This window comes from Emys orbicularis, chromosome 3 (assembly GCF_028017835.1).
Source record: "Emys orbicularis isolate rEmyOrb1 chromosome 3, rEmyOrb1.hap1, whole genome shotgun sequence".
Taxonomy (NCBI): domain Eukaryota; kingdom Metazoa; phylum Chordata; order Testudines; family Emydidae; genus Emys; species Emys orbicularis.
The window spans coordinates 39,442,489-39,457,410 of record NC_088685.1 but is presented as its reverse complement, the minus strand read 5'-3'; the positions used below and the strand labels follow the sequence as shown (position 1 = coordinate 39,457,410).

General features: G+C 40.7%; 1 protein-coding gene across 1 annotated transcript in view; it reads left to right on the top strand.

Moving 5' to 3' along the window:
* TPO (thyroid peroxidase) overlaps positions 1-12,323 on the top strand; it is a 63,107-nt gene extending 50,784 nt beyond the window's left edge. The window contains exons 13-14 of the mRNA XM_065401039.1: positions 1,711-1,842; positions 12,220-12,323. Of these exons, the coding sequence (XP_065257111.1) occupies positions 1,711-1,842; positions 12,220-12,323 (236 nt within the window). The remainder of the gene's footprint in view (positions 1-1,710; positions 1,843-12,219) is intronic.
* Positions 12,324-14,922: the final 2,599 nt, after the last annotated feature.

Below are 14,922 nucleotides of genomic sequence, written 5' to 3'. Positions count from 1 at the left end.
CCTACAGCCAGAATCATAACAACAGCTAGGGACTGTTCCAGGCACTTTTCTGGTGCTGTTTCAGTGGACTCTCTCCTGTACATGACTAGTACAGCACCAGCAGCCTATGCATCCAGCCAGTAAGTGAGGCAAGAGCTACAAAAAAAAAAGGGAATTTTGATCTTAAAACAAAAAGGCAAAATGTTTTTGTTTTAATAATAATAAGCCCCCAACAGGTTTACTGAAGTGCTATAACTATTGCAACTTGAAACATACAGCTGATTGAAAAATGGCAAAGACATTTTTTCTTGTTCATTCAGCAATTTTAATGAATGTTTATTAAAATTTTCAGGGGCTGGCTTTTGTTTATCTATCTTCTTCCCATTTCTCCCCTTTTTCCTCCCCCCCCCCTTTTTTTTCTTTGGAGGGAAGGAAACGGGGAGAGAGAGAAAGAGAAAAGAGGGACCATTGCAAACATTGCATTAATGGAATTTCACTATATATGAGTTTACTTTATGCAGGATTCCACACACTCTGTGTGCTCATCTTTGTGAGTTTATATAGACTCAAATGGTTCAGACTTCATGAGAACACTCAAGAAAATGAACCCTGAAAAAGGCCATGTTTAGGAATACTTCATGGAGTATGGTGGCAAATTAATTTGAATGCAAGTGCTACAGCTGATCTTCAGTAAGTCTGTTTATCAGCATGTCTATGGAAGTGGAATAAAAAGCTTTTTACTTTAATTGTATACCATATATAGAAAAATCAAATGAAATTTGCAGCTTTCTCCTTTATTCAAATCCTACTTATCCTCTGAGTTCCACCCACATAAATACCATATAAAGAAATAAAGCTGTTAAATGAATTATAATAATTCTTTTTCAATAGATTAATGTTCTGGCAGCAAACTGAATAAATAAATTACATGAATGACTCATTTCCTGTCCTAGTTTTTGTTAATATGTTAAGTAATGTCAACAAAAGGCTGTATATCTGCTATAGGAAAACAAGCAGTATAATAAACACTGCATTTATTAACAGAAAACCATCAAAACCCCCTTAATGCAGATGCTACTTGAGTTTTACAGTAGGAAGCTCTTACTTTGTTACATGCCTGTCTGGGCAGTGTGTTTCCAGTCTTTAAACATAGTACCATAAATTAAGAATAAATCAAGTAATTAAATAAAGAAGTCATTTCTGAAGATGGTTTCAAAATTACACACATTTTTGGAAGAAAAGGGGGGGGTCTAATGGCAAGAGTATAGGGTTGGCAGCACTGTACCCTAGGGGAAGGTTCACAGGAAAATTGAAAGCACCAAGAAGTTTTGTGGTGAGTGTGTGTGTGTGTGTGTGCAAGATTATCTAATGTTATGCACAGTGCTTTCAGAAATTCAATAACTTGCGGTTTATAACTTGGAAATAACTATACCTTAACTTTTAGTAAACAACCACAGATTATTTCATGGCTGGACTAGTTACTCTCTTCTCTCTCTCTTTTTTTTTTTTTTGGTCATTTCCAGCAGTAAAAAGTTACACATAATTGCTTTGCAATTTTGCCCACATATAAGAAAGGAGTAATATTGACATTATTGATACATATTTTATTTTTAGTTCACAAATATCCTTCTCTTTGGAATACCTGTTACACACAGTTGGTGTGTACAAGAATGTTGTGAACGAGGCTCTTAGTTTCTGACTCTCTGTTATCAATGTGTTTCCACGTTATAGATATCAATGAATGTGAAAACCAAATTAATCCATCGTGCCACACATCTGCTAAATGCATTAACACTATAGGCGGCTACCAGTGTGTTTGCACAGATCCTTACGAACTGGCAGAAGATGGAAGAACGTGCTTAGGTAATGTAATGATCCCTCTGTCCATTAAAACTGTTCCAGTGGTCTGTTTGTGCAAATTGTAAACCTTGGGTCAAAAATGATTTGTTATACAAAATATGTTGTTAACAGATTAAATTATATATATAAAATTTCACACACACACACACACACACACACACACACACAGAATTTAAACAATCAGACCTATAAAGATACAATCAGATTTTGTCAGGCAAAGTCAAAGCATTGAATATATACACACAGCAATCACCCTTCAAATCTACAGCCTAAACCTCATCGTTTTCACTTTTCCTTTGTTATGCCCCAAGATAGTATTTGACTCACTACCTACCTGAGTCAGATACTAGATAGAGAATACTGATATTACTGAGGTAACATTATCAAGTCATTAAAGTTAAAGTGGAAAGTTTTTAAGAGCAACATGAAGCTTTAGAATACACAAACTTCCCTTTAAGAGAAGAGATGCAGTAGTAATAATAATTATCTATGGGTTGTAGCAAAATGCTTGCACTTAGTAAGTTGTTAAGCCTATGGAAGCTTGAATATTCTAGATTTCTCTTGGTCGGTGTTTAGAAAACACACTCAATGTGTTAGATGATTTTCCCTCATTGTTTGAGCAAAATTCAGGATGCTAACTTCCTCTTCTAACCTGAGCTGCGGAGAGAGATAAGCAAAGAAAGCTTCAAGTTTTTCACAGAGGGAATACCTCATGCATTGATAGAGAGGTTCAATAGATTCACAGATTTTAAAGCCAGAAATGACCATTATGATTAGTCTGATTTCTCGCATAAACAGGCCATACAATAGTCAATCTCCATACAGTCTTTATAGCCCATTCAATCCTAGACCTCTATGCTCAGACAAATGACAGGAGTAGTTTATGTGATTTACCCACCTATGTATTGAGTTGAGGCAATTAAACCATTTCCTATTGGCAAATGAGATGAGCTCAATTTAGCCTTGCTGGTGCATAAGGGTGTGAATTGCTACCCCTATTCCAGTGAGGAGATCTGCATCTCCATCATTGCATTGCCATCTTCCCCTACAGTTTCTGCTGGGGAAGGTAGATTTAATTTGAAGCTGGAGATCCATATAATCCCTGCTGGCAGAGTGTGCTCCAGGGATGCACAAAATTAGCATATCCTGCTGCATGTGAGACAGTGATACTTAGTTTTGGAGCTGCACTGGCTGGCCAAGTGCCCCTCACCAGATGACTTGTACTTCCACAACTGCTCCACCCTTCTGGCAGAATCCTGTGGCGGTCAAGAGCGGTGGGGTACTTAAAAGGGCAGCATACTTAAAGTGGGGACGGCATATCTAAATGGGCAAGGCGCATCTCTGTGTCTGTGACACACACATGGTGTGTGTGTGTGTGTGTCTCTCTCTCTCTCTCTCTCTCTCACACACACACACACACAGCCAGCCAGCCATACTCACTTGAAGTAAGTTTATTTTCATCTTGTATCTGTAACACTGTCATGCTTTACTGTGTAACCACATAGTGTAGTTGTCACAGGTCAGGTATAGGACTGGGAGGATAGAGAAGGGAGGGGGTACACAACAGGATATATCTTAAGAACAGGATCTGCAAAATGAAAAAAAGAATCACTGTTCTAAAGACCTCCCATTTTTTAACAATTATACACCTCTTAACCCACCCTTGCTAATGCATTCATCCTAACCACACCTCAGAGTGACACCACTAGACATTTCTCTTTCAAATTCCTCCTTAAATATCTTCCATGGAACCATCCAGTGCTGAAGTCCTCACCAGTAATGTCCCCACCCCCTTGCCATTGAGCTGTTATCCAATGTACATCTTTGTTTAACTGATTGCAATGACCTTGGGCTTTGACTTTCATTTGTTTGTAAAGTGCATTATATGTTTATGGTGCTGTTGAAATATCAGTTTCCAGAAGAGACAGTGTAGATGTCTCAACCCCTCACAAGGATATGAAAATATTATTTAACTCTGTTCTGGTTTGTAGTATAATAGGATATGACAGGGTTCAGAAATCCTACCTGCTTTCTAAGAGGCAGGGAGTGCCCTGCCTCTCCAGAGGTCACCTGGATGCACAACAGTGTGGAACAATGAAGCAGGGCTGGGGGCTGAAGACCCAGTCAGGAACTCAGAGGGACCTTGGGAAGCTCTATGAAAAGGCCTTGGAGGCAGAGCAATACACTCAAGGCACAGACAGATGAGGCTGTGGAAGAAACTTCCCCGATCTTGCGCTCCCAACATAGTGTTTCCTGTGCTCTGGAGACAGGGACTGCTTGCTCCTGCTGCCCCAGGATTGGGTCACCATGTGGGACAGAGGTCATGACTCCATTTCCTCTCTGTACTGGTCCATGAAGCAGGGCTGGCGCATGAGTGGGGAGTAATCTGGGTGGGTGGAACAAATTGCCAACCCCATGCCCATGTGAATGGAGAACTCTTGGCTCCCATCTTGGGGCAGAACAGCTCCATGTTATTCTATACAGGGATGTGAGATAAATGCTACAATCTAGCTCTCTGTGTATGAGGGGGGGAGGGGTTTGTAATCTGAGCTCAGACCCTCTATGCCTGATTCTATGTTTAAATTAAAATATATATATATATTGCTGAAGCCTATGAACAATGAATGTACCAGTAAACACTGGAGTCCAGGGATACTGACTTCTGTCATGGTTCAAGTTTAAAGCTGTAGAAGAAAACCTAATTCGATAATAAATTCCCTGGGTCAGCAGGCTCATGCCCCATCTTGCTGAATAATCTGAATTGCTTTATAGTATAACTACCATAAATGCTTTTGAGATTGATTAATACCTCAGCTTCACTTTGGCCAATCAATCAACAGCTGTTTATTCCTGTTTACTATAAATCAACAGAAATTACCCTTTGGATTTAATCTTTATTGACAGACTTTTTAAGAAGAACACGATCCCTCTCCCTAAATCCAAGGATTAAACTGCATGCATTCCACATTTGGGCTGTGATCTCATCAGATTTATCAGATTTCGTTAGCAAATTACTGTGTGGTCAGGTCAATATCTGAAGAGGACAGGGCTGGCTCCAGGGTTTTGGCCGCCCCAAGCAACCAAAAAAAACAAAAAACAAAAAAAAAAGCCGCGATCGCGATCTGCAGCGGCAATTCGGCAGGAGGTCCTTCGCTCCCAGGCGGAGTGAGGGACCGTCCGCCGAATTGCCGCCGAATACCTGGACGTGCCGCCCCTCTCCGGAGCGGCCGCCCCAAGCACCTGCTTGACAAGCTGGTGCCTGGAGTCGGCCCTGGAAGAGGAAACCTCCTAGGCACATACTTCTCTATGAATTTGTGCTAAACCCATGTTCCAGCACTCTTTTTGAAGGTATTGTGTTCCTGGAGGTCCAACCTTTTGGTATCCATGTAAAACTAAGGTATTGATCACTTGCAGTAATTAAAGATTCTTTAGCACTTTCCACAAGGATAATGGGTGTTAGCTATAAGGTCTTAGCCATACTCCTGTCTGGGTAATTATACTCTGCCTACTTATTGTTGCTCATGCAGTTTCAACTAAGTAAAAGGTGTACAGTATTCCTGTGTACTGTTAAAGAGCTCCCTGATCCCAGAGGTGGGTTAAATTTGTAAAGCGCTTTGAGATCTTTTTCAATAAAATGCAAAAAATGTACGTTTGAACCATTATCATTAACTGAATTGACAAAGATTACTTTCCTCAACAGCCATCTGTGGTCAGTTTTTATGCAATATGCAAAAGTAATAGATTTAACCTGTGATATTTCTTTTAAGTATCATCTTTTAAGTATCTTCTTTTAAGTATCATCCAGATTGTTGGTTGTTTTTTTGGTGATATTGATTTAATATTTTTTGTTAGAATAGCATTTTTTCAAACTCCAAGCAGTTTCCTGATACATTTGAAATGAGTTTGTGAACCTGTGTGAGAATGCAACCCATCTCCTCTGTAAACCGACAAGCTGATTATCATAAATAAGCAGGTGGAATTTGGAAGTGATTGGAATTTGGGCCTTGTGCAGTTTAGAGTGATTTAAAATTGTGAGAGCACTTCACATTATTATGCAGATTTCAATCTTCTTAAAAACGTGAAGAGCTCTAGTAATGTTTACTATCCTATGCTGTATATTCACATAACACCTTCACTCCCCTTTTATGGGTAGGATTCATCATTAGGCCCAAGGCTTTCTTTTCTGAAGTTGGAAACATTTCTCACTCAATCACAAACCTGTACCAGGAAACTTGATTGGGGAAGTTAACGAGTTAAATTGTTGAAATGTTCACCCCACACCTCTCGCATTCAGAACAATGATAAATATTGTAACACTGATTTGTTGCTAATCTTTGGCTTATGAATTCTGCTTTCTCCATTGTCATGTCCTCAAATTAAGGAAGTGACTCAATGGTATTCAGTCATCCTTTACAAAAATGATGACTAGAATAGGAGATAAACTTTACAAAAGTAGGAAGACATCCCTTTGAACCAATAAAAGAGAGAATGTTTAGTGGCCCATGGGCAAATCATTTAGAAGGAGATTTTCAAAGCACTAAAGGGACGTGTAACTCCTAAATCTCCTAGGTGCTTTTGAAAATCTCTCTCTAAATTGTCACTGCTACTAGTGAGTGGTATAATGTGGGCTACTTTTACAAATATATATTATAATGCCATGAAAACCCCTCTTCCACCGACTCCCCTTGTAAAAAATCATACAGTGGAAACTATGGGGGGAACATTTTAGAAGGAAAGGAGTGAAATGGAATGAAGAGAGTGCCATCCAATGGCAGCAGCATATCGGGGTGTATAGCTGAATGATGGGAAGAATTTTGTTTAGGATAACATTTTGCCTGTTTTTTCTCTTATCCAAATATCATCTATCTGAATTAGAGATATATCCTAACGGTATATCATTGATGACACACAGCTAGACAGGTAACATTTTTTTCAGTATTGTGATCTAAAATTGCCAATTTTCCTATGAATTTCTTATGTGAAATTCAGCTGAGTTCTGCTTTCATTGTGGAAATAAATTCATAATTCCTCTGGGGTCGTGAAGAAATCTCAGTAGAGCATTTCTGTGCCGTATGGGGTTTTATGCCTTACTCTGTGAAGATCTTTGATTCTGAAAAATAAGTGGGGATAATCAGCTGAATAACAGCTCCCAGTGTGACGTGGCCAAAAGAGCTAATGCGATCCTGGGATGCATAAACAGGGGAATCTAAAGTAGGAGGAGAGGTTATTTTACCTTTGTATTTGGCACATGTGCGACTGTTGCTGGGCTACTGTGTCCAGTTCTGGTGCCCACAATTTAAGAAGGATGTTGATAAATTGGAGAGGGTTCAGAGAAGAGTCACGAGAATGATTAAAGGATTAGAAAACTTGCCTTATAGTTAGTGTTAAACTCAAGGAGCTCAATCTATTTAGCTTAACAAAGAGAAGGTTAAGGGGTGATGTGATGAGGTGTATAGATAGCAGGCCCTGGTTCTCATGGGAGACTTTAATCTCCCTGATATCTGCTGGGAGAGCAATACAGCGGTGCACAGACAATCCAGGAAGTTTTTGGAAAGTGTAGGGGACAATTTCCTGGTGCAAGTTTTGCAGGAACCAACTAGAGGCAGAGCTCTTCTAGACCTGCTGCTCACAAACCAGGAAGAATTAGTAGGGGAAGCAAAAGTGGATGGGAACCTGGGAGGCAGTGACCATGAGATGGTCGAGTTCAGGATTCTGATGCAAGGAAGAAAGGAGAGCAGCAGAATATGGACCCTGGACTTCAGAAAAGCAGATTTTGACTCCCTCAGGGAACTGATGGGCAGGATCCCCTGGGAGAATAATATGAGGGGGAAAGGAGTCCAGGAGAGCTGGCTGTATTTTAAAGAATCCTTATTGAGGTTGCAGGAAAAAACCATCCCGATGTGTAGAAAGAATAGTAAATATGGCAGGCGACCAGCTTGGCTAAACAGTGAAATCCTTGCTGATCTTAAACGCAAAAAAGAAGCTTACAAGAAGTGGAAGATTGGACAAATGACCAGGGAGGAGTATAAAAATGTTGCTCAGGCATGCAGGAGTGAAATCAGGAAGGCCAAATCACACTTGGAGTTGCAGCTAGCAAGAGATGTTAAGAGTAACAAGAAGGGTTTCTTCGGGTATGTTAGCAACAAGAAGAAAGTCAAGGAAAGTGTGGGCCCCTTACTGAATGAGGGAGGCAACCTAGTGACAGAGGATGTGGAAAAAGCTAGTGTACTCAATGCTTTTTTTGCCTCTGTCTTCATGAACAAGGTCAGCTCCCAGACTGCTGCACTGGGCAGCACAGTATGGGGAGAAGGTGACCAGACATCTGTGGAGAAAGAAGTGGTTCGGGACTATTTAGAAAAACTGGACGAGCACAAGTCCCTGGGGCCGGATGCGCTGCATCCGAGGGTGCTAAAGGAGTTGGCGGATGTGATTGCAGAGCCATTAGCCATTATCTTTGAAAACTCCTGGCGATCGGGGGAGGTCCCGGATGACTGGGAAAAGGCTAATGTAGTTCCCATCTTTAAAAAAGGGAAGAAGGAGGATCTGGGGAACTACAGGCCAGTCAGCCTCACCTCAGTCCCTGGAAAAATCATGGAGCAGGTCCTCAAGGAATCAATTCTGAAGCACTTAGAGGAGAGGAAAGTGATCAGGAACAGTCAGCATGGATTCACCAAGGGCAAGTCATGCCTGACTAACCTAATTGCCTTCTATGAGGAGATAACTGGCTCTGTGGATGAGGGGAAAGCAGTGGATGTGTTATTCCTTGACTTTAGCAAAGCTTTTGATATGGTCTCCCACAGTATTCTTGCCAGCAAATTAAAGAAGTATGGGCTGGATGAATGGACTATAAGGTGGATAGAAAGCTGGCTAGATCGTCGGGCTCAACGGGTAGTGATCAATGGCTCCATGTCTAGTTGGCAGCCGGTTTCAAGTGGAGTGCCCCAAGGGTCGGTTCTGGGGCCGGTTTTGTTCAATATCTTCATTAATGATCTAGAGGATGGCGTGGACTGCACTCTCAGCAAGTTTGCAGATGACACTAAACTGGGAGGAGTGGTAGATATGCTGGAGGGTAGGGATAGGATACAGAGGGACCTAGACAAATTAGAGGATTGGGCCAAAAGAAACCTGATGAGGTTCAACAAGGACAAGTGCAGAGTCCTGCACTTAGGACGGAAGAATCCCATTCACTGTTACAGACTAGGGACCGAGTGGCTAGGCAGCAGTTCTGCAGAAAAGGACCTAGGGGTTACAGTGGACGAGAAACTGGATATGAGTCAACAGTGTGCCCTTGTTGCCAAGAAGGCTAACGGCATTTGGGGCTGTATAAGTAGGGGCATTGCCAGCAGATTGAGGGATGTGATTGTTCCCCTCTATTCGACATTGGTGAGGCCTCACCTGTAGTACTGTGTCCAGTTTTGGGCCCACACTACAAGAAGGATGTGCAAAAATTGGAAAGAGTCCAGCGGAGGGCAACAAAAATGATTAGGGAGCTGGAGCACATGACTTATGAGGAGAGGCTGAGGGAACTGGGATTGTTTAGTCTCCAGAAGAGAAGAATGAGGGGTGATTTGATAGCTGCTTTCAACTACCTGAAAGGGAGTTCCAAAGAGGATGGATCTAGACTGTTCTCAGTGGTACCAGATGACAGAACAAGGAGTAATGGTCTCAAGTTGCAGTGGGGGAGGTTTAGGTTGGATATTAGGAAAAACTTTTTCACTAGGAGGGTGGTGAAGCACTGGAATGGGTTACCTAGGGAGGTGGTGGAATCGCCTTCCTTAGAGGTTTTTAAGGTCAGGCTTGACAAAGCCCTGGCTGGGATGATTTAGTTGGGATTAGGTCCTGCTTTGAGCAAGGGGTTGGACTAGATGACCTCCTGAGGTCCCTTCCAGCCCTGATATTCTATGATTCTATGACCCACACAAGGATGAGGAATGTGCAAGAGAGGCCCTGGGGACAAGGATAGTCCCACCCCTCTGGCCCTGTCAGTCATGCATGAGGCAGTTAGTGGGGAAAGATGAACATGACTGCGCTAAGCAGCAGACTGCAGGAGTGACCCCTGAAGCCTCAGAGGGAACCCCTAGCCAGAAGACCATCACCCCAGCCCAGACTCCCAGGGTAATAACCATTTAACCCCACAGCAATGGTTTTGCTGTTGTATTTCTTCCATGGCTTTCCCTGGGGCCTCCATGATTACTGCTAGCACTGGGATTACACATTCTCTTTCTGGAAATTCCACTTTTAGTTCCTTTTCTTACTTGACTATTGAATTTGATTAATAGCTTTTTATAATTTAATATTTTGACCTGTAAACAAAATATAAATTGCTCCATTGGACTATTTAATCAGTTTGTATGATACATACACAAAAAGCAATTTATAGATGAGACAAGTTGAGACAAGTTTATTACAGCTCCCCATGGCTAGATCAGAGAAACGCTCCTTCTCATAAAAGGGTGCTAAATTAATAATCCAATAGACTAAATCTTTAGTGCAGAGAGAGCATGGACATTGGCAGGGCAAGCTTCTCAATAATACTCAACTGATAAGTCTCAAGTGTGTTCTGAATGGATCACTTCTAGAGCTGAGAAGATAGTTCATTCTCGGGTATTCAAATCAGGGCTGGCCAGAAAATGTCAATTCTGTTTCACAAAAAATGTTCAGGTTTCAAAAATTATTTCCATTCCAATGCAGAATGAAAATGAAACTTTTTGAAATTCTTTGTGAAAAAACACAGGAGAGTGAGACACTCATCCCAGAATAGCCAGTCGCCTGGTGGTTAGGGCGCTCATCTGGGAATTGGGAAACTCAGGTTCAAGTCCCTGCTCCAAATCAGACCATGCTAGGACTTGAACCCTGGTCTTCCATATGCAAGAGAAATACCCTGACCACCAAGTGACTGGCTATTCTGGGGTAAGTCTCATTCATTCATATTTTGGTGTCAATGAACCAGCATTTGGCAATGGAAAAATACTTCACTGAAAAATTTCAACCAGCTCTAACTGAAATGTCTGAGACGGTCAACAAAGGTGACATTTATATCAGTTATTATGGTGTCTTTTGTGTATATAGAATCTGAACTGAGTCTGCCAACGTGTGCAGTGTACTTGTAGCCAAGTCGGTCCCAGGATACTAGATAGACAAGGTGGGTAAGGTAATATCTTTTACTGGACCAACTTCCGCTGGTGAGAGAGACAAGCTATCGAGCCACACAGAGATTTTCTTCAGGTCTCTGTGTGGCACGGAAGTCTGTCTTTCCCACCAACTTGCTGGTTCAATAAAAGGTATTACCTCACCTTGTCTCTCTGCCGACATATGTCAGGCTAATGAACAGCCCTTGGATGGTAATGATTTTGATACTGCAAGGGTGTTGAATGCCTTTCTCAGTGGGAGTTTTACCTAATTAAGCACTGAGTAAAATCTGACCAAGGATTTCAGTATTTGACTCATCTGTTTCTCCACCTTTCCTCTGTATGCTTTGAGGTGCTTTGAATAGGGAGGGAGCAGTCCTTGTGTTCCACTGAATGCAGGGGCTACCATTGTGACTTAGCTAGATGTAGACTATGCAAGAAATGAGGGAAGGCTCCTTATTCCTTTCCTTCCAATTGTGTACCTGTGTAAGGATGAGGTGCAGAATCTGGCACTCTATTTGCTATATAAGCCTGATTTCTTATAGATTGGATAATGTATGCATCTTAGTATTATTATTATTTATTTGTATTGCAGAAGCTCTAGCATCATTGTGCAGGCAAGAAACACATAACAAAAAGATGTTCCCTGCCCCCAAAGAATTTACAGTCTAGGTAGAAGATGAGAGACAACAGGTGGAAACAACAGACGGGGGGGAGGAATCACAAAGTAACAATGAAACAGTTATGGTCTACAAGATACACAGCAGTCACATCACACCTGCTGGCTAGCCATTATTAAGTAGGGATTCATAGATTTAAGGCCAGAAGGGACCATTGTGTTCATCTAATCTGACCCCCTCTATAATATAGGCCACAGAACTTCCCCAAAACAATTCCTAGGACATATTTTTTTGGAAAAAACATCTAATCTTGATTTAAAAAATAAACAGTGAGGGAGAATCCGCCATGACCCTTGGTAGATTGTTCCAATGGTTAATTACCCTCATTGTTTAAAATATACACATTATTTCCAGTCTGAATTTGTCTAGCTTCAACTTCCAGTATTTTATAGATATCAGTGGAGAGGTTGAAAGAAAGATTTGAAGGAGAACAATGTAGTGGCCTTGCAGTTCTTCCTATTTATGGCAGAAAGTATGAAGTTGCTTGTTGGAAAACTACTATGACTGACACGTTAATACCATTTGCTGTTTTTGCTGGTGCAAATGAAGCATGGCTTTTTTTCATGTTTCAGATTCTGGAAGGATTCCTAAAGGCTCTTTAATCTCCATCATTTTAGGAGTTACTATGGTCAGTGGTTTGGCAGTATTAAGCTGGATAGTAATTTGCCGGTGGTAAGTTTTACTTTTTTTTCCCCATCTGTTTTATCTAGAAAAGCAGTCATATTTTTCTTCCCTCTTGAAACTTTCCTTACTTCAGTCTTTTTCTTTCTATATAGTCAACAGGTGACAGGAAGTTATCTATTTGTGATCCTCTGTAGAGTGTAATTCTGACTAATGTAACCATTAGATATTCAAGTCTCTTTATTATATTTTTGTAATGAAAATATGAATAGGCATTATCCCAGCTTTGGGTGCTGCAAAGAACATCAAATGGAAGTTTAATGATACCTAAGATTTTTCAGCTAATTAATTTATTTCAATTGAAATACTATCTCATTAGAGATAAAAGTGCTCTGAAAGATGGGGGGAAATAAAGGGTGTATTTGCAAGTGAAATACTTTTTAAAAGAAAACCACTTGCTGCTGCTTTCACTTCTGTGCCTGTGAGGGCATTGACTAAGTTTAAGAGATTGGTTCTGTAGATGACCTTTTAAGATCCTGGGTTCATAAACAGAATCCTGCTCTCTGGGGGAATGAGGCTGTTGGAACCTATTGGCAAGATTCGGAGGAATAAAAGTAGTAACACGCATCTTTAGGGCCCTGAGCCTGCTGCCACTGAAATAGTGGTAAAATTCTCCTTGATGTCAGTGGTGCATGTCACAAACATTGTCTGATTACTCTTTCTAAAATCTCTGTGAAGTACACATTATCATCCAGATTTTCCAAATGGGAAACTGAAATACTAAAGGCCTGATTTTTAAAGCTGTCCTCCTTGCATAAAATTGTGCCCACATTTAATTGTGGATTTAAATGCTAGCATTTAGACATAGCTCAGTTAGGAACACAATTTATCCTGCCAAAATCCCTTTTTTCAGTTGCCTTCAGGGAAACAGTACTTTTTTTGCACACTCACTTGCATCCTACTTTGTGTTTATTGTGCATTCTTTTAAAGTGTTGAATGGTACACCATTGCTAGAGACTTGTATTCGTCACAGTACATTTTGCACAAATTTTGGAGCTCAGGCTTAGGACCCTTTGAAAGCCATTCAATCTGAAAAAACTATCAGTGGCCACTCATGGCTTTAATTGGCTTTCATTTTTAATCTGGGCTTTAGGGCAAGGACAGTCTGCTGTAATCGTGTTACCTTTCTGTGTCAAATGCACCTAGAGCCTATATAAGACATTTCTTTAAATACTGCTATAAATCAAAGGAAGAAATAGAATGAACTTTCCTTACTGCAGTGCAATAGGTATGATGCTGAAAGCACTGACTAATCACAGCAGGCTCTCCAGTTGGCCAGCAGTCTCAACATTGCACCCTGTAGGGGGAGGAAATCCAGCTGACTGGGGATGAAAAGAAGCATGACATTTGACACATTTGTCAAGCCCATGACAAAAATGCGGCCTTTGTTTAAGTTAGCAGTTTTGCCATAGGTGTCATTGGAGCCCTAGGCATTGTTATTTTCAGGTTTAGATGGGAAAAAAATAATCCATGACTTTTGACATTTGGGATTTTTCAAGTGGGTGGGTTGATGTGCTTGTAAATAAACAGATGAATTCATTTCACTGGGAAACTTGAGAATTGCAAGCTAAACTCTGGGCTGCAAAGGAGGCTAAGGAAGAGCACCAATTAAGCAAAAAATATTGGGGTGATACAAGGGAGCAGTATAGTGTACTCTCAGAGACACCTGTTATTTCTTTAAGGGGTAGGAAGGTTTCTTTCTTACACAACATAAAATCAAAACAAAAGATATACATTCAAACAAAATTGGAGCATTAGATTGTATTTACAAATATTGTTTATGATATAGGGCAACTACTACGTTTGTTCATATTTGTTCGTTATCATAAAATTGCAATGGAAAAATAAAATCCACTTGACATTTTTATTGTGTTTCCATGACAAATTCCATTTTCACCATGACTACCCTATGACTTTTCTTTAGAAAAATTCCAAGCGAAAACAAACCTTGTATGCTTATACATTTAATACTAATCACAATCCAATGAGAATCACCGAGCTAAATCATCAATAAAACCACTTTAAACATATCTGTGTGGCTTCTACTGGAAGGCTAAAGGGGCACTGAGACCTGTTTACTGTAATTTTTTTCCACCCCAATGTACTGGAGATATAAACTCCGCACATTTGGCTTCAATCGTTTATATTTTTTCAAAACTTAATTTGGTTCTGAACTGGACGGGGGGAGTGGAGGTGCCAACATATGTGTTGAACACTGAAGCTCCCAGTGAACAGCAAGATTCCCAGATTGGACTATTGCCCTTACCATGCATAGGATCTTGACTGGCAGCAGAAATATCCACATCCGCTAGAAGAATGACGTTCTGCCCACTCACAAGGTAGCAGGCTCATTTCAGTAGAGTATAAATGGCGGCTGAAGATATTCCACTTACATATCACTGCAAGTAAAGAAAGCCTATCTTCTAGGAAAGCATTGTCACATTATCACCATATGCCTCTTTACAATGGATCATACCTATATGTGTATCAAAATAGACACCATAGATAGTGGAGGTGAGAAAGGCACAAGATACACTGGCACTTGAAGCAGAAAAATAGGTTGTGTTTAATGGACTTCTGGGAAACCTATTAAC